Raw genomic sequence first — 21,433 nt, 5'->3', positions numbered from 1 at the left:
CCACCTACTAAGAAAGGTATGTAAGAGTACGTTATTATAATAGTTCCTACGGATGAGGTTCAAACGTGAACAAAGAGTACATTGTAGCGTAAAAACGCAAAAATAAAACGAAATGCACTTTAAGTGTAATACATAAAATAAAATGAATATCCTCAAAATTAGTTCATAATAAAGATCACTATAACCAGTTTGCAAGCATTCTTCTGGCATCACTTTGGTAACTCTGAACATTCCAAAATCTGCCATATATCGTTATGCGGTGGAATATTTCAATTTTTAAACAAGCCAGATAGTGCCTACAAAATGATATTAAATAAACGAATACCTATTTCAATGTATTTTCTTATAAGACGGAAATGTGGATGCACAGTTCATAATGTCATAAATGACTAGCACTCAAATTTCTGCACTATATGAAATGCCTTGAAAGGAACTGCTAGTCCATATGATAGTATGTAAGTGGCGTACCTTCTATACGTGTCATATTGTTTGTTTTTATGGTGTTGCTTACAGAAATGGGAAAAGTGAAGATTTGTGTCTTGTTGGATTCTAACTAAATTAGAAGGCAAGTAATGAATAAACCCTGCTAAAAGACAGTAAAGAGAATCACGCGATTCCATGTCCTTTTATTATACGCAACCAACATTTCCTTGCTGTTATGCAGGTTGCATAGAACTAGAAGCTAGGGAATGTTATAGATTTTAAACAGGATATGGATATTCACCGTTGCCCGTGAACATGTTACCGTATTGACTTCATTACCGAGCTCGGCCAAGTTAATCGCTCTTGCTCTCTATTGCAACAAAACACAATTCAAAAATTCGCTTTCATACATATTACCGTGATAAATTCTATAATTTAAGGAGGGAGGTAAAGTCAAAAATTGCGAAAGCATACAAAGAATTTGTAGTTAACCCCGAGAATTGCATAGCAGATGATCCAACAAACTTTTGGAATTTTATCAAAAATAAAACAAGGCATTTAACTAATGGTCCCCTTATGTATAATGGTGAAAGTTTACTGCGGAGGCTTTTGCACATTATTTTAAGTCTGTTTACAATCATGAACCTGTGAGCTATAACACTGATGCTCTAATGTCACACGAACCTAGAACTATATCACTCGATATTTTCCAAATCACCAAAATAACAATACCTGAAATGCCATTAAGAGGTTGAAATTTAGGACAGCATGTGGCCCTGATAGTATCCCACCCTACATAATAAAGGGAACTATTGATATCATAAAACATCCAATACATATTCTTTTAAACATGTCCGTAAAATATAATGTTTTTCCAGACCGATGGAAAGAAAGCTTGATATGTCCTATTCCAAAAACTAACAATGCTAAAAACATAGAAAGCTTTAGACCAATTGTAATTTTATTTCTATTTCCATTTGCCAAAATTTATGAATAAATAATACACAATCGCTTTCTTAATCATATTAGATCCGGCATCTCTGTATACCGACACGGATTTCTCAAGAACAGATCCACTTCAACTAATTTGGCAATTATAATAAACTTTATAGCTTCAGAACTAGACAAAGGTGGGCAGGTGGATGTAGTCTATACAGACTTTCAGAAGGCGTTCGATTCAGTTAACCATGACATTTTACTTGAAAAAAACTAGCTCTTATGAATCTTTCTAAGCAAGCATTAGTACTTTTCACATCATACTTGCGTATTCGTAAACAATCTGTAGCTTACAAAAGTCATATCTCCAACATTTTTAATGCTACATCGGAAGTACCGCAAGGATCAAACCTTGGACCTTTATTATTACTTATCACTATCAATGACATAACTAAGCACATCAAGAAATCGCATATTTTACTCTTTGCAGATGACTTAAAATTATATGCTCAAATTAAATCACTTGAAAACTGTAAAAACCTCCACGAAGACTTGGAAAATGTAAAACACTGGTGCCACGTAAATAAATTTAGTCTAAACATAACTAAATGTAAAGCTATTACATTTAATAGAAAAGAAAAATACATAAATTATGATTATACTATTGACGGTGTAAACCTTTGTAGGCCGAAAACTGTTAAATCAGGGGTGCCCACAAGGGGGGGCTATGACGCAAACTGCGTCATTGAAATATTTGGGGGGGGGTAAAAATCTATATAAATATGTTTGAGAGGGTGTAAAAATTAATCGAAAATTTTTTTTCATGGAAGAATACCTACAGATAGGCAATTGAGGGGGAAGGTGCGTCATGGACATGAGGGGGGTGGGCACCACTGGTTAAATGACTTGGTATTACCTTCGACCCAAAACTGACTTTCGCAAATCACATCGAGACTATTGCAAACAATGCTTATAAGAGTCTTGGATTTGTTTGTCGTCTAAGTAGAGACTTCCGTAGCCGCATGACAATTTTGATACTATATTATTTGCATATCAGACCCCAACTGGAATACGTTTCTGTTATTTGGACTCCTCATAATGGAAAATATATCCAAATGATTGAAAGAGTACAGTACAAGTATTTGAGATTACTAATGTATAAAAAAACTGGACTGTACCCTGCATATATATCATACCCAGAACTAACAAACAATTTCAATATACTGACATTAGAGCAACGTAGGTGTGTTAATGATTTAGTTTTTCTACATAAAATAGTAAATAATAAAATTGATTGTATAGAACTAAGTTCCGTTTTCTGCAAGTTTCGACGTCTAGAACGAGGTTGAGCAATAGTAGTACCATGTACTGTAAGAAAGCACGTACTGACATCCTGTATAAATCCCCTTTATGGAGAATGAGCTCTTACTACAATAATATTGAAGAAAAGTGTGAAATGGTAGACGTATTCAATATGTCTGAAAAAGTGTTTAGGAATACAATTTGTAGTATGATGAGCTGAGTTAATTAATGAAACAATAAAAATTTCTGTATGTTTTTCTTCAGTAAAAATATTGACATTTCACCATATATGTAAACAAACACTGTAAATGGACAGAACGCCTGTTGTGTTGTTACAATAAATAAATAAATAAAATGCAGTACCTTTGTAAATTTGTAGATTACGAGATTTTTTTTGCAGTACATTTGTAAATTTGTAGATTACGAGATTTTTTTATATATTTTTATTTTTTAAAAAAAATATTTCAATTAGTGAAGTACTAAGGCATTATAATATTAAGAACAAAACATAGTTTGTGTTCAATGTTTTTTCGGGACTCCCTCTAAGTTCCATAAAAGTTTCGAACAAACTTCCGAAAGATCCTCACAGAATCAGACATGTCAAGCATTTTTTAAACATTAGATTGCAACAATGTTCGTTAACCATTTTTTAAAGAGAAGAATATTCCAGAAAACAATATATGTGGTTCGGCTAAGCGAATGTGTAGTAATTGTTGAACGCATATTTATTAAAAATGAAGATATCTTGAAAAATAGTATTTGTTTTCTGTAATTTTTAATATAGTTTGAAAGAACGAAATAACAAGAACGTGATCAGCAAAATTTTCACTGATATCGCTGTTTTAACCTACCTGATGAAAGAATGATGAGTGCGTAACAGGAATATTAAGTCTTGTTAAACATATTCCAAGAAACATATCATCTGGTGTGCTGTTCGATGGGCATTTGCAAATTTTAGAGTCAATAATTTGTCTGACGGTTTCCATATTAAATATCATGCCACCGCCACCTGTGATGTAATTGTAGCCTTGCATTCGTTGAACTTGATAGCCATATCTCTCCCCAAGGGCTACCGGCTCCTCTGAGCTGTAACAACTGAGCAGCTGCTGTAACCTGGCCACACTGTATTGAAAAAAAAAGTTTTATTTTATTCTTTTCTGTATTTTATTAAATAGCAATGCAATAACTAGAAGACCAATTTATCGAAATTAAAATACGATTACTATTAACAGAATTAGTGGAAATAAATGTTAAGATGAAAGTTGTTGATAAGGATAATTTTCCCTGTGCAGAAACTGCTTTTGTCTAGTCCTTATACCAAGAAAGAAGACAAATTACGTATGATTGATTTAGTTAGTTTTGTTTAATATTTTGTTAGCAGTTCGATTCAGGTGGAAGTGTAAATTAAAATTGGCGGATATTTAGGAAGGATTGTGTTTAGCGTGTGTTTTTTAAAAATTATTTATTTTATCCAATTATTTTTATCAATTTTATTTTTACAATATTAAGTTAAAACACAATGAATGTGTTGAAGTATAAATAATTACATAATAATGAATGTAAATAATAAATTCACAATTAAATAACTTACGGATGAAGCTTCCGAAGTCATACAGTGTGTCTATAAAATACTATCATATTTTAAAATGGTATTATGTCGCTTTGGATAATGGTGTTTAAATGAAATTGATCACATTTGAAAGAAAAACTCAAATATTTTTACTGTTCCTCATATACATTGAATGTGGGCCCTACGAGTGGCGATGCAGACATCAAGACGATATTCCCATTCACGCCACACAAACTCCAACATATCTGATGAAATGGACTGGACAGCAGCACTCTTACGAACTCGGACTTCTTCAGGTTTTGAGTCAATGAGGGGTACATAGACACAATCCTTTACGTAACGTCGTAAAACAATTCTTTACGTAAACGCTGAACCTGCACCAGACTCTGCGTGCTGTGATATTCCAAAACACACCAACTTCGTCCTTGTAGGGTCGCCATTAACTCCTTAAAACTTATTCTTTAATAACACTTATTCTTTAAGGAAATTAATTTACCTTCGCACATTACGGCATAACAGTACAAAAACGTAAAAGCTTCCCACGTGACCTCCAGCAGAAACAGCAACTATCTGCTAAATATCCAACAATGAACTCATATTGACTAATCACAACGTAAACATGAGTGAATTTACTTTTTCTGTTTGATCCATTCTTCATATGCACAAAAATATTTGAGTTTTCCTTTCAAGTGTGACCAATTTCATTTAAATACGATTATCCAAAGCGACGTAGTACTACTAAGTATGATAGTATTTTTATGGACATGCTGTATATTCGTTGGCCTGGGTTCGATTCCCGGTGGGAAAGTATTTAATGCATTATGATGGTTCGAATTTCCCTTTAAACTGTAGATATACGTCTTATATAGACTAGACACTAAAAAGAAACAAAAGATGTCGTCAAACAAAGAAGTTAATTATTGCACGGATAATTATAACAGTGATTTATTATATAATAACTACTTACATACAATTAATATGGAATACGACAATTAACGATTTTAGTAACATTAGATTTCTTGTAAGTGATAATACTTATGTTTTCACCTGGACGGTAACATTTGAGGCACTTACCCACAAACTTCCTCTCGTATTTCAGAAACGAGAGCAAGCTTGTCAGCTTGAAGGTGCTCTGAATGGGAAGTTTTGTCATCGAAGCGGAGAAATCTTAGAAGTTCTTTGAATCTGTCTCTCGACATTTTATCTTTGATGAACTATGGGCCCCAAGCTTTAGATCACAGGTCATCTAAAGATATGCTTTTGGCAGAAAATGTTGCCACTAGCATACTTTGTAGTGATTATTTTTTCCAACTCTTCCAATGATATCATCCAATCATTCCTCTATAACACTCTCTGGGCCTCTTGTCTCCGTGTGCTTTTTCATTGTTGTGTGGTTTGTCAAAAATGAGACGGAAAACGCTACAATCCACCCTAAAATAAGCTATGCACCTGCAGTTGGACCACCTCGTTCCTCCAGCAGATTAACAGCACGCCTTCTTCTAGATGTTGAGGAATATACACCTAGAACTTTCCACTTACTACCATCTTTAGCAGTCATCTGGAGAGAATCGGTAGATACCATACTTGGTTTTCTAGAAGTGGAGACAGTTTGTTGAAGACATGATAAATTGGATGTTGAAGCATGCGGGCCATCTTCAATCTGATCAGTTTCCTCCTCACTACTACTAACTGACTGGAATGAACCACCGGAAGACGAAATGTCAAAATCCATATCAGTGTCCGAATTCAAGCATTTCATGAATCTCAACCTGAGAGCCGCACACAGTGACAAACCATGGTACGTCGCACTGGAAGACTCCGCAGTAAACACAAACATGAGAGTCTCACTTCCGATAAAACTAGTAGTAACAAAGACTCAGCAGTAGTATTGGAGAGAGACGGAATGAATGGGTTGCAATATGTTTACACGCCGTAATAATAGGGAATTGCAAAACCAACCCCCCTCCTCTGTGGCTAATTTATGGGACTCTTTTCAGCAAATATTTGTATCTTTCAAGGTTTATTTCAGTATCATTGCTGACGAAGGGAACAAAAACAGCTTCATCATTTTGTGACTAGCCTTTGCCTAGCTGGGGCCTCTGCCCCTAGATCCCGAATTCGCTCAGCCTACGGCCTCGCATATCTTATGTATCAGCCTTTGCATCAACATTGAATTTCGTGCATTTGCTCTTCATATTTCTTGAATTTGCCCAGCTGGAGGCTTCACTTCCACACCCCCGCCTTTGCTCGGTCTACGGCCTCACACCTCTTAAACCCACAATTCTAGCGAATTTCAAGTTTCTTTTCCTATTTCAACTTTCTAAAAGATAAGATTTTGTATCCCAAGAAAACGCCCATTTAAATAACACGAGAATTTCTTCACCCCCCTTTATACCCCTTAAATATGAAAAATATTCACTTTTCGTAATTTTCCTGTGGGTTAGTGTCGGAAGGCTATAATCATGCCAAATTTCATTGTTCTAATCCTGCCGGAAGTCCTTAAACATTTTGCGGTGTAAAAGGTGTCCCATGTAAAAATCACGGGAAAGATTTTTCAGTTCACCATAAAACCACTCAAAAGTTGGATTTTTTTTATTTTTCTGATTTACTTAGCGAGCGCTAACGTAAACGTACAAGCATACTGAATTTCAAGTTTGTATTCCAATTCCAAGTACGTAAAATATGGGAGATTATAAGTTTAAAAAAAAAAAAAAAAAGCCATTTAAATAACATGAGGAATTTCTTCATCTCCCCTTTAGAGCCCCCTAAAAATTAAAAATATTCACTTTCGGCAATTTTTCTGTCGGTTAGTCCCGAAATGCTACAATCATGTTAAATTTAATAATTGTAGTCGTACAGGAAGTGTCCACTATTTTTTGGTGTAAAAGATGTCCCATATAAATAACATGGGGAAGATTTTTCAGTTCCCATAAAACTACTCTAAATCTGGAAATTTTTATTTTTAGTGATTTACTTAGGTAATGCTAACGAAAACGTACAAGCATACCGAATTTGAGGTTTATTCTAATTCCAAGTACCTAAAAGATGAGATTATAGACCCATTTAAATAACATGGGAAATTTCTTCATCTCCCCTTTAGACCACCTAAAAATTAAAAAATATTCATTTTTGGTAATTTTCCTGTCGGTTAGTCCCGGAAAGCTACAATCATGCCAAACTTCAACTTTCCACGTCAACCGGAAGTACCCCTTTAATTTATGTCAGTTCATGTAGTCTTATATATAGTTAGGAAGGATATATATATATTTTTTTTTTATTTTCATTATTGACAATGGAAATTTTAAAAAAAATCTATATACTGTATTGAACTGCAGACACTTTTACAAAATAGGTCTGCTACACAAATTGTATCGCTTTTGACATATAACAGCAGCGAAAATCCTTAGGGATTAAACAAGCTAATATTATTAATTTTGAAATAATTCCATGTAAAGAGCATAAAATTTTAGGAAAGGTCACAGAATTCGAAAATAAATAAATAAATAAATAAAAGTTGTAAGTTACAGAAGAAATAAAAAAAAAAAAACGTTAGGGGTTATTGACTCCTTCAGCGTTGTAGTTTTATTTCTGCTTGCTGCCACAATAAGCAAATAAAGAATGTTGATGGTGATAGTGCAATCAACGAGTGATTAGTAAGAAAATGGTGTATTATGTTTAATTAAGGAACGACCAGCGTACATGATGGAAATCGGAGTGGAAGGCCATCACACGTTACGGAAGAACTGAATCTATAATCATCCTGCTTACAACCCTGACTTTGCACCGCGTGACTTTCACTTATTACCGAAACTTCAAGAATTTTTGGGTGGAAAACAGTTCGCAAATGATGAGTGACAGCCTAGCTCAAATTTTCGACGCAAGATGAGCAATCGGCATTGAAAAACTGATCACACATTCTAACAAGTGTCTTGACAATTATGGCGATTACATAGAAAAGTACAGTAAGGCCCTGTGGTTTTGTAAATAAAGTTTTGTGCTGATATCTTTTTGCTTTTATTTAACCATTCCAATACGTTCTTTACTTTCTGGATGACCCTCGTATTTTAGTGCTGCTTGAATACCTGGGGTTCGAAGTACGGACTAAAAATTACAATATGTCTCAGTAATTTCCTCTAGTTTGCGGTAAGTGTGTTTGCGACCATGGCCTCAGCGCGGGCCGAAATACAGAAATATGAAGTTTTAAAAGGGATACAAAAGCACCAGATGCAAAGTGAGTTCCTTTTTCTGTATTTTTTTTTTTACCACAATTTATTATTTTCTTCATAATTAATAAAAGATTAGCACGTTCATTTTCCGTTTGTATGTAAAAAGCTCCAGCCTAATTACTACAAGGGTCATTCACGGGATTTTCGCACGTAAATAATCGATGAATAGCCGGATCATGATGAAAATTACGGATGACGTAATGTATTCCTTTTCGAGTAACTAGCGCCCGGCATGACGTATTTGGCGCATGCGCAGCAGCTGTAGCGAACATGGCGGCAAGCAATGTGTCTGTGGCTGTGGGGAAGCGGTGTGTAATCAAATTCCTTGTGAAGGAGAAAGTTAAACCAGCTGAGATTTTCAAAAGATTGCACGCACAGTATGGTGAACAAACGATGTCACGGACAAGAGTGTACGAATGGTGTGAACAGTTTCGCGAAAGACGGGAGCTGGTAACAAATGAAGTGCATTGACACATCCGCCCGACTGCAGTCACACCAGCGAATACCGCAAGTGTTGAGCAAATGATTCTTGAGAACCGGCGAGTAACAGTGCGGGATATTGTTGTCGAGGTGAATATCAGTGTCGGGAGTGTTGAGACAATCATTCACGACCACTTACGCTTCTGCAAAATCTGTGCAAGGTGGGTTTCCCGCCAGCTGACATTGATCAGATGTGGACACGCATGACGTCTGTGAATAGCTTCTTAAACGGTTTCGAGGCGAAGGTGATGAATTGTTGCAATCCATCATCACGTGTGATGAAACATGTTTGCAAAATTCAACCCCAGAGACCAAAAGAAGCAGCATGGTGACAGACAGATGAAGCACTGCGGAACGATGTCCTCCAGTGGCCACAACAACCAAGTTCCTTTCTACGCCAAAAGAATCAGAGAGCTGCCACAACGATGGCAACGGTGCCTCGACGTGCACAGAGAATACTTTGAAAAGTTGACATAGTTTGGTGATTTTTGTTCTATCTGTTTTCTCAGAAGAAATAAAAGTCCCGGTCAACCTTGAACGACTCTTGTATATAAAAACGTATAATTTTATGATTTAATCAAATAGCCCTTCTTACATTAATTATCAATTTTAAGTTCAATTTTAATTTAGTAACTTAATTTCCCAATAAATAATCAAGTATAAAAACTGTTTTTACCTGAGAATTGTGTCATCATCTGTTATTACAAGCCAGGTAACATCGGCGTATTCTTCCTGCGAAGCAAAATATTTCAAAATGGCGAAAGTTTTCCCACAGTGACCTCGATCTGTATTTGGCACTCCGAGATTTACAGTAGGAATGGAGGGATCTGGAAAGTAAAGTCAAATAAAATTATATTTAAATAAATATTATTTAAGTGATACGTTTTAGTTCATTTTATTGAAAATAATCTGGAGAAAACGTTTCATGTTAAGAGTCTGACATACTAAAAATAATACAAAATTTACCATTTTTCTTTTGCCCGTTTATCCATAAGTGAACGGAGAAAAATGAAATGAAATTTTTGAGTTTTACGTCCCACAGTTATGCCGGTTAGGCTAAAGGAGACGGTGATTATGAGAAATGAATGAAATGGTGGAATGAAGAAAGTGGGAGGAAACGGGAGAACCCCGAGGAAACCCACGCACACGGTGTTCGTTCACCACAAAGTTCACTTGGCGGGGGCTGGGATCGAACCCGGGACCCCAAGCACCAGAGGTGAACGCTCTACCACTGAGCCACCGCGGCCCCAAGTGAACGGAGATAATGAAATGCAACTTACCACGATTATAGATAATGTTATTCTACAACAAAAAATATGAACCCCAAGAATCTTCAGTGTTGCCATCCATAGAAATTACAGTGTTACCAGAATAACAATTCTCACAAAATCTAAGTTAAGGCAGAGATTAGAGGAACGAACTCAACTGCGTTTGATTACATATCATGTTGTCTTGGCATCCTGTGAACTACTTTTTAAATAATAATTGTATTTAGTTTGTAATTTAAACAAAATAGTTTTAACATACAGTTATTAAAATTAAATAAGAACGCTATTTAAAAAGTAGTTGACAGGATACCAAAACAACATGATAAGTAATCAAATGCAGTTGAGTTCGTTCCTCTAGTCGCTTCCTTAACTTAGATTTGAGGGGAAAATGTTATTCTAGCAGCACTGTAATTTCTGCGGATGACAACACTGAAAATTCTTCAGGCTCATGCTTTCTGTTGGAGAATAACATTATCTATAATTGTGGTAAGATGCATTTCATTATTTCCTTTCCCTTATGAAAAACAAGCAAAAGAAAAAGGGTAAATTTTGTATTATTTTTTAGTATGTCGGTCTCTTAATGCGAAAAGGTTCATAAAGAATATAGCCACATAAGATTTTCTTCCGTATTTTAAAACCATAATCACGTGGTTTTGTTCACCAATGTGGCGCCGATCTATATGCTTCTCAATCAATACTATTGTCTTTGTTATTTCTTTAATTCCTGCTTCTTTACCCTAAATGCTGCTTATTCCAACTTTGGAACTATCTATAACTTAATTAAAAATAAACACTCAGCAAGGCAAACATTATTACTAATTTGGGTTCCAGTTTCGGCAATATATAACACCCTTCATTAGACACATTATGAAAGTACAATCTACGGTTACAGCTTAAGTAGATCACAAAATGAGAGAAGGTCACTTCTAACAACCAATAAAATTCTTCTTTTCATTTTTACAATTATAAATTTTTAATTGTTGTGTATGACTTCAACTTATAATTAGGTACAGATTTTCACTTTTTAAAATCTTAACTTTTAATTAGACACACAGTTACGTTGTCTTGTCTTCTTGTACTTTCTTAATACACTTTGAAATAGAAAAATAAATAAATATATTATCTATACATAATACCTTTATAGGATATATATATATTACCTTTCAATTAGGTTCTAACTTTCACTTGTTAAAATCTTAACTATTAAAAAGTGACAATTTGATTCTAATTATAAGTTGAGGTCTGTACGTAAATATATGTGACTCTAAAAATGGAAGGAAGAATTTTGTTGTTGTTAGAAGTGACCTCTCATTTTCTGGAATCTATAAACTGCACTTTTATAGTGTGTCTGATGAAGGCAAAAATATTTTGCTGAAACTGTAACAGATTAGTAACAATGAGCTTTTTCTTTGGTAATATTTTATTTTTTATTTAAGTTGTCTGATAGTAGCGTTCTGCGCAATCTTATGTAGTTTTTGTTCATGTACTTGTGTTTGTGACAGTTTTACTATTCATTGGAAATGATATATACGAGGTATGTTCAAAAATTATCGAACCTTTCGTTGGCAAAAATACATTTATTGATTTGGAAATATGAAATACTAATTCCCTTCAAAGTAGTCTCCTTGGTAATGCACACTAGAGGTCTGCACGGGCCGGAATTTTTAGTCTGGGCCCGGCCCGGCCTGTGAATTTATAACGTGAGGCCCGACCTGAGTCCGAAATATGTTTTAGCCTTTAGATACGGAGCTCGTGTGATAATCAAATGAGCCCGAATTACAGAAACTTAATAATTAAAGCAAAATTGTACTTTTATTTACAACAATTAACGGTTTAATTTTAGATTTTAAAAGCTTACATGATTCAGAGAGAATAACGAAATAAAGGATATCGTTTACACTCACTAACTATATGCATTCTCTAAAGAAAATGATCATTTATATAAATTTAGTCTCGCTTAGCCTCGGTGCATAATTGTGGGACGTTAAACTAATTGTTTCATTTCACGTATATAAATTCTCATGAAATAGAAACATGAATACTTCAAAATACTTAAAACAAAATGTCAATGTGTGCAAATTCGTATGCAAATGGATGTGTGCTGGGCTCACTCAGATAGTCCTCAAAGCAGTCATTGTCGATTGCCGTGAAGAAAAAGAATGGAATCCACACTCTTAATCCTCAGACTTTTACTCACAGATAAGCTAAGCATGTTTACTTCTGTTACTTTTAGTTTTTCTCTCCACTACACAGCTTTACTCTCAATTGCACAATGATAATCAGATTTTTAGTGTAAACGTCTCAAGTTACAAATTTAGATGTGCTTCAGAAAGTTCTCCGGAAAGAACGGTCCGATAATATCGTTGTACAGTATATTTACAAAGTTAGGCCCGAAAAAGCCGAGAAATGCTGTTGTATATTTAAAAATTTACAGCCCGAAGTGATGTATGCTTTGTAGGTCCGATTCCAACCCACGGGCCGGGTCGGGCCTAAGCCCGCGAGCCCGTGCAGACCTCTAATGCACACACGCGCTCCCGCCATTATTCTAAATACTTTTGAAATGGTGAGCAAGCATGCCGTCGTATTTCGCATTATGTTTTCTCTTGACTCAAATCAGGTTCTTTTAGTGGCATTTTCAGCTTGGGAAATAACCAAAAGTCACAAGGAGCTATGTTAATTGAATAGGGAGCCTGATGACACACAGGAATGTTGTGTTTGGCGATGAAAGCCTGAACCAAATTTCGCGAACACTCTCCTCATGCCCAAATTCTTGTTCAAAATTGAATGTACCGATCGGATTGAATGGTTTCAGCTTACGTATCGCCAAGCTTTTAGCAAAACTTGATGCAATATCGCTGTTCAAGTTACAAAAATAAATAAATAAATAAATAAATAAATAAATAAAAAAACATCCGACGACCGCTTACCACACGTCTTCCCTCGTTGGCTGACTGCCAGCGATTGACGCTTCTGAGGGTGAGAAAATATTCAGGACTTGGCATGAGTGTCCACTCTACATTTATACTGAAGACTCCCGCACCTCATTGGTTTATGCGGGAAAAAATAAAGTTTGATACTTTCTGAATACATCTGATATATCTGTGAGAAAGTAATACCATCAAACTTTGAGAAGTGCTTCTAACATCGGGCATAGTAAGCATATGTTGAACACCGCCTTCTTCCAGAGCTATAGACTGCGAAAAATAAGTTTTTGAAGCCTCTTAGCAATTTGGTATACAGTAATGTGATTAAATATGAGTTTAGGCAAAATAAAATCCTAAGTACTGACATTGTTGAACCCAAAAGATGCATAAACTATTGAAGAATGTTCTAATGTACACTTTACAGCTCTAGGCATTGTAAGATTGATCTTCTAATTTCTGATTACAGGCTATCCACATTTCTCTAAATATTCTAAATTTTAATATTTTCGATGTATTGATTGATTGTCTTCTTGAGTTTACAGTCGCCAGAATGCATGCAGAACAACACTGCTACCCCACGAGTAAATCAAACTTGAATATCACCTTTGTGCAAGACTAACTCCGACTCGATCACAAGCCATGTGATTTTACGGTGGATAATACCGTATCGAGTTTCTTCCGTTACATCCCCCATTCTCATTCCACCAATTCTTCCATAATGATTCAGTTTCATTAATTATTTCTCTAAACCTCTCTAAAGCGGACAGCCGTGGGGAATCAAAAGTTGTCCGCTATAGAGAGGTGTCCGCCTTAGAGAGGTTTCAATACTCTCTTACGTAAAATAATAAACAAGGTAATATGTAATTAGAAAAAAAATATTTTTGCATGAATCACGTGTTTATGAATATTACCAAAATGTTACTATACCTGCATTATCTTGCGCCATCCAATTCGAGGCACAACATGGGGATAAGATGTTATAGTTTTCTGCACTTTACACTTATTGCTACTTACTACGTTTTTGGTGTGTTGCTTTAATTTGTGACTTAATTGCAGTCCAGCAATGACCTTTTTTTTTTTTTTTTTTTTTTTTTTTTTTTTTTTTTTAAAGACAATATGCGTACCCGTGGTCAAAAACACCAAACGTGTCTTCTGTTTGGTTAGAGATTCCAGCGGGACAATAGAATGATGTGTCATTCCAAACAGTGGGCAACTGGTCAATCACTTTTGTTTCTGAAGCAGGTTGGGTGGGAGTGGAATGCAAGTAAAGCATATGAGGGTGTTGTGAAACAGAGACCCTTCCTCTGGGTTGCTGAACAGACAGTTGAGGAGGCAAAATGTTGTCACATCCACATGTTCTTCCTTGGTGACATACGTATGGATTACTAAAAGTGTATTTTTAGTGCACTTTCCAACCTGTTTCTAGAGAAAGTGTCCGTAATAAGGAGGTAAATAATACCTATAAAAGACAAGAAAGACTGTCCGTGTCCGTACTAGAGAGTGTCCGCTTTAGAGAGGTTTGCAAATATGTTTTTTCCTATTACAGTGTTTGGGGATTACAAAATATGCCCGTTATGGGAGGTGTCCGCTTTATAGAGGTGTCCGTTAGTAGAGGTTTCACTGTATATATATATGCGCGACTTAAAGAGTTCCTACCATTTCATTTGAACAAGACGAACATAGAAGTTAAGATATCGCAATACTGTGAGCAGTGATACTATTTAAAATAAATATAGACAAAAAGGCTAATCATGATGGTATAAATGTGAGAAAGTATTATATAAATATTTTAAATCCATTTTAACCATTTTTTTTATCTATCTATATTTCTCCCCATGTTTTAAAACCTCTTCGAATTGTTTCTAGCCTGAAGATGGAAACAGTGTGTTCCGAAAGCGCTACTTAGAAGAAGCCTTTTTCTTTTTCGGTAAGCAGGGGTGCCCACAAAGGGGGGGGGGGGCTATGACGCAAACTGCGTCATTGAAATATTTGGGGGGTTAAAAATCTATATAAATATGTTTGAGGGGGTGTAAAAATTAATCGAAAAGAAGATTTTTTCATGGAAGAACACCTACGGATAGACAATTGGGGGGTGCGTCATGGACATAAGGGGGGGGCACTACTGCGGTAAGTACTAGCCCTTTTGTCTATATTTATTACACAAATTAAGATTTTGGCTAAAACACATAATGGCAAAATCTTATATTTAATTTTTTTCTATAATTTTGAAACATCACAAGAATAACCCTTACCTTCTTCATCACTGAAAAATTTGATATTCTGAGCATATTTGGCCCATGTTTTCTTCACAACAGGTACCCTGTCTCTATGAAATTTACCACAAGTCTTGACAGCAAAAAATATATGCTCTTTTGGTACAGGAGTATCCTGAAATTTAAAAGCAGCAGATTGTAAAACTGTCGATATTATATCCCTTGGTGGTAAATACACTTTGATATTTTAAATACTATTTATTGAAGCACATTCTAGATAATCACACATTTGTGGTTATAGTCCACAAAGAAGAAAGATTTCACGTGAATTGCGTATTACATATAGCTGAGAATCTCATACGGAGTTTGAAAAGAATCTATCTGGTGTTAATGATGTGAACAGACTTTGGGGGGAAATGGCTGAAGTTCGACTCAAATGTAGAAGAAACTGTACAAATTCTGTGTTCTAAAAGCAAAACATGGACGGAACAAAGTCGAAAAGCACGAAACACTAACATAAATGTCAGTGGAAAATCAATGAAAAACAAATAATTCCTTCACTTATCTCAAAAACCAAAAAAGGGAGATAGCTGAAATTCAGCTCAAATGTAGAAGAGACTATGTAGATTCTATATTCCAAAATCAAATTGTCCTAAAATGGATGGAACATAGTAAAAAATCACGAAACAAGAACATTAAAGTCAATGGAAAATCAATTAAAAAAAAAAAAAAAAAATGCAATTCGTCCACATATCTCCAAAACTATAATAAGAAGATGGCTGATTGAAAGCTTATTACAGACATAATGAAGAGCTTAAAAATGATGTATAGCACATACGGTAAGCATGGATAGAACATTGTCAAAAGTCAAGTTGTTTCAGTAAAATCAATAATAATGATAAAGTATATGTATCTTCTGCGAATTGCCCAGGGTGCCCCGCAGGTAACGCTGAGGTTAGGTGCTTGAAATATCTTACATCTTGATTTGGAATCTCCAGACTCGATTTAGCACGCAACGTGACTTTTGACCTGACCACGTGACACAGTCTGGTCCTTACGGCAAACCGGATAGGCTCTTACATAAGCAACTGTCATTCACTTTCCCCGTGGACTGACATTTTATGAAATGTAGTAACGATCTATAAAATATTCTTAAAAGCCTTCAATTATTAAAAGAAACTAGTACAGGATGTCTACTAAAATTCCAAAATGAAATTTCGTGACCCTTTCTTTCCCAAACCATAAAATTTAGTAACATTCTCAAGAGCAAATTTGGGTGCGAATTGGATCGAATTTTCATGTATGCGATAGAAGGGTGTTTTGCTTGCGATTTGGTAGCACCTGAAACCGACCATAAACATTTTTGGTGGTAAAGTTTGACATTTTATAGAACAAAATTTTCCAGTCTATACTTATCTTTGCACAAATAAAAAGAAAATCGTGACCCAAAAGCTAAATTTCGTGACTTTTTCTTGACTTTCATGACCGTTTTCTAATTTCGTGACTTTTTTATTACTTTCGTGACCGATAAACACCCTGTAGTATGTTTTCTTGTATTAACACTAATATAAAATTAATTTTAATGAATACTACTTTTAAAGTACAATTATATGCGTATTTAACATATGCTCAAAAGATAAAAATACATAAATGCACTAAATTTACTTTCGAAGAGAACAAAATTATTGTGCTTCGCAGAACACCTGATTAATAAAAATGGTTCTCACTTGAGAAAAGGTTGAGAAACGCTATTCTAGATCAGTGGTTCTCAACTGATGTGTCGCGACACACTGGTGTGTCACGCAGTCCCCTAAGGTGTGTCGGGAAATTTAAGAATTTAAAAATCATGAAGAATTTAATTTAAAAATCGAGACAGTCAACACCTCCAGCGGTAGAAATACGGTAATGCTCAGTCTTATATAGAGTAATTATAAAAACTAACTGGTTTCACTATTATAATAGATATTGTTATTATTTATAATAAAAATATCGAGCAAGTGTGTCGCCGTGTCCTGAACGTGTCGTCAGTTAAAATGGATTGAGAACCACTGTTCTAGACTACACACAAATAAAGACTCTACCAAAATAAACTTGAAGGATTCCGATTGTCAAAAAAATCTCCCGAGATTACAGAAAAGGTAAACGTGGGAAGAATAAAGAACATCAGACCGTTTAGTTGCTTATTTCATTAGACTGGGCGGAAAAGCGGTTCCAAAAGAAGGAAAAAAACATGGGAAAACACAGCCCGGGAGTTGAAATAGAGGCGGAGGATTGGGTTTTATTTGAGTTTAGCGCCCCTTTCAGCACCCACGCTATATGAGACATGGTTCTATAGCTTAGCGTGGGAATCGAACCCGCGTCTTACACGCCAAAGTCATTTTCGCTATTCATACAGCCACGAAGGAGCTCTAGAAACGGAGGAATAAATTCAACAATGTACATGTGAGAAAGCAAAACTAACTTTATGGATTAACCCATAACTTCCCAGCGTGTCCATATGGACACACAAATAGGGATAACTTTTTATGCCTGGGAGATTTTGTGTGTGGAAGTTTGTGACACGGCTCACAGTGACACATTACAACAATAACAACAAACATTTCGTTATTTTCACATATACTACGATCATATGGAACAAACATAACTGAAAATATTATAAAATCAGGAAAAAATTAATTCGGGCAGTTATGAGTTAAGAAACATGAAACGTCACGTGACCGAAATAAAAAGCCTGCCACTGGATTTTTATCCTTCTAATTCACCCGAAACAACACCTATCTCAATATCCATCTTTACATGGTCCTCACATTGGTGGAAATGAGTGCTACAAGGCTTCGGACACACAACGTTACGGAAAACTGGCACATGCCTCTATTTACAATATTGGTTACTTGGATATATACTGTGTAAACTAATCATGGAGAATCGAAATCAATTTTAGATGGATTAGGACTGATGGAATCTCGTATGTTCTCTCATGTAGTGGAATCTGTATCTTTCTTATGTTAATATGACTATATGAGAATTAGTTGGAGCACGATTAGAATCTGATACTCATATATGGAATGTGGAAGTAGAGAGTAATAAATCTCTCCTGAGTAAATAGTGTGTTGATGTTTAGTTTTGTACAGACGCTTAAACCTAACTCACAGCTTAGGAACGTATTCTTTTGAATGTGAAGATACTCTGTTGTGAATAATTGTTAAGAGTAATCTCTGGCACAGTTGTAGATTATACGTCCCTCTCCAAAACTAAGGTTGGTTTAGGCTTAATCTAACTTCGGGGTTAAGTTTTAATACACATTTCCTTTTCCTCACACAAACGGTTCGCTGATAACTTTTTTATTTTTATTTATTTATTTTTTTAAATCTTGGTAGTTTTAAAAAGAATCATCCATATAAAACCTAACTTTTCGCTCATTGTCATCTTGAATTTCCATTATTCGCTAGCTCATCAATGGAATCTGAAAACGCAAATAATGTTAACTTTATAATCTTCACGCATTTTAGCCATTTTCTTATCAACACGCACACAAATAAATTAATGTTATCAAAAAAGATATTTTTTATTATTTTAACGAACAGGGAGAATATAGCATTACCTTAAAGTTTCTCATTATAGCATTAATTTCTGAAGTTTACCACAGTTTGAGAAATGATGACTTCATTTATTTTATGTATTTTTCCTATCAGAAGGGTTCCATACGAAGATAGCAGCCCAATCATATGTCACACGTTTAGAAATGAATAGAAATCACTGATGAAGACGTCAACGAACATCGAAACCATTTATCGATTGGATTTTATTTGAGTTTAGCGCCCCTTTCAGCACCCACGCTATATGAGACATGGTTCTATAGCTTAGCGTAGGAATCGAACCCGCGTCTTACACGCCAAAGTCATTTTCGCTATTTATACAAACCATCGAACCATCGATTTTAAAAAAATGAAGTTTTTGTTTTACGTCCCACGGTTATGCCGGTTAGGCTAAAGGTGACGGTGATGATGAGTAATGCATGAAATGGTGGAATGAAGAAAGTGGGAGAACCCAGAGAAAACCCACACACACGGTGTTTGTCCACCACAAAGATCACTTGGCGGGGGCTGGGATCGAACCCGGGACCCCAAGCACCAGAGGTGAACGCTCTACTACTGAGCCACCGCGGCCCCCCATTTGATTTAATTTTCAATTCTCCAGATACACGATAAAATCTACGTAGTTAAAATTACACACACTTTACGCATGTTTTTCTAGCGAGCCTATCTTGGACGTTTTTGTCTTATCATCTGGTGGTGGTGGGGGGGCGTGGTAGTTCAGTGGTATAACGTTTACCTCTAATGCGTGGAGTTCCAGGTTCGATACTAGCTCGCGCTAAATTAGCTTTCTGGTGGACAAACACCGTGTGCGTGGGTTTCATGAGGGTTATGTTTCCTCCCACTTTTTTCACTTTATTATTTCATTCCTTCTTATCATCACCGTCTCCTTTGGCTTATACGTTATAACCATGGGATGTAAAACTGAAAGATTTCACTTCAGTTTTCTTATCACCTGTGCAAAACTTGTCAAACTTCTACGAAACAACAGAATGAATAAAGTCAAAAGTAACACAATATGATTCCAATATTCCATCCCCTACTAATGGCATTAGCTAGATATGGTATCATAGCTGTTTTATTACTTACACATGGTTTGAAAGGCACGGGATAAGAGGCACATTGAGTGTCTGGCGTGACACAGAAGATCGGTGAATGCTGAAGAGAAGGTCCTTCCCCGTTATTCCAGATGTACAGGGCTAACTCATGAGAAGAATCAATCGAGAAGTCAGGCGATGGGCCATCACCCTGCCTCATCCGCTCGTCAAGTCTGGAAAACAGTATCCATAAGCATTACATAAAACCTACCATGCATTAGCTCAATTGAATCTATGACTGCAGTAAGGACTCAAGTCACATTTTTCTAAAATTTAGGTTGCGAACTTTTTTCGATTCTCTAGAAGTATATGCAAGTTTGTGTAAAGAAAGGGCAAGTGTCGAAGAAAGATCTGCAGTCCTGAATTTGGTTTTTCTTCAGTATGTCGAAGACATTCAAAATGAACTCAGGTCCTTTCTGAAATCACCGATTCAATTTATAGCGAACTGTAGTGTCACACGTGGATTGAACAAATTTTGTAATGTCACACGAGGATTGCACAAATTGTGTAGTGTCACACATGGATTTCACAAATTTTGTACCTAGGTAGTGTCACACGTGGATTGCACAAATTTTGCACTGTCACACGTGGATTGTACAAATTTTGTAGTCACGTCGATTGTACAAATTTTGTAATGTCACATGTGGATTGCACAAATTGTGTAGTGTCACAGTGGATTGCACTAATTTTGTAGTATCACACATGTGTTGCACATATTTTGTAGTGTCACATATGGACTGCACAAATTTTTTGGTTACATGTGGGTTGCAAGTGATGCTTTTAATATACACCTACATCTATCTATCACAGCGTTTTATGTTTTTTTTTTTTTTTTTTTTTTTTTTTTTTTTTTTTTTTTTTTTTTTTAAGTTGTAACGCATCATTTTGCTACTGAAAACTACAGAAATGCAATGCATGTGCCTATGATCATAGTTTGTTACTGAGTAAGATAGAATAGAATAGAATACTTTATTGTCATTAAACTTTATAAGCAATAAACAGTCTCCAAAAATGAAGGCTAATGATCAGTAATAATAATCACTCAATATATAACATTAAATTATGGTTAATGTAATAACTAAAACTAGTAAACTTCCTAATAATAACAATTAATATAAAAGAGCATGATAAATATTGCAACGTAGTTTCTATACATCCAATGAATTTTTCAATGGAATACAATGGGTTTCAAATTAACTAATTATACAACTTCTTTTCATTAGTCTAACGGCAACTGCTGTATGGAGGTTGTTCATATCCATACGAGTATAGTTTTTACTAAGAAAACGGATATTCAGATATATGTTCCCGGATTACACAATCGAATAATGGATCATATCCACACAAACCTCATTCGGATATCTTCCATCATCCAATATCAATTATCCCATATTATTTGAT

The 21,433-nt window shown here is 35.4% G+C and overlaps 1 protein-coding gene across 3 annotated transcripts in view; it reads right to left on the bottom strand.

Annotated features, from left to right (window-relative positions):
* Positions 1-21,433, bottom strand: part of LOC145694385 (beta-1,3-glucosyltransferase) — a 275,902-nt gene that overhangs the window by 6,714 nt on the left and 247,755 nt on the right. For all 3 annotated transcript variants that reach the window (XM_081770560.1, XM_081770559.1, XM_081770558.1), the window contains exons 7-10: positions 20,025-20,205; positions 15,382-15,517; positions 9,614-9,764; positions 3,513-3,783 (exon numbers count right to left, since the gene is read on the bottom strand). In XM_081770560.1, the coding sequence (XP_081626686.1) occupies positions 3,513-3,783; positions 9,614-9,764; positions 15,382-15,517; positions 20,025-20,205 (739 nt within the window). The remainder of the gene's footprint in view (positions 1-3,512; positions 3,784-9,613; positions 9,765-15,381; positions 15,518-20,024; positions 20,206-21,433) is intronic.

The sequence above is a fragment of the Thermobia domestica genome, chromosome 9 (genome assembly GCF_964235325.1).
Source record: "Thermobia domestica chromosome 9, izTheDome1.hap1.1, whole genome shotgun sequence".
NCBI classification, from domain to species: Eukaryota; Metazoa; Arthropoda; class Insecta; order Zygentoma; family Lepismatidae; genus Thermobia; species Thermobia domestica.
This window is presented reverse-complemented; position numbering and strand designations above follow the sequence as displayed.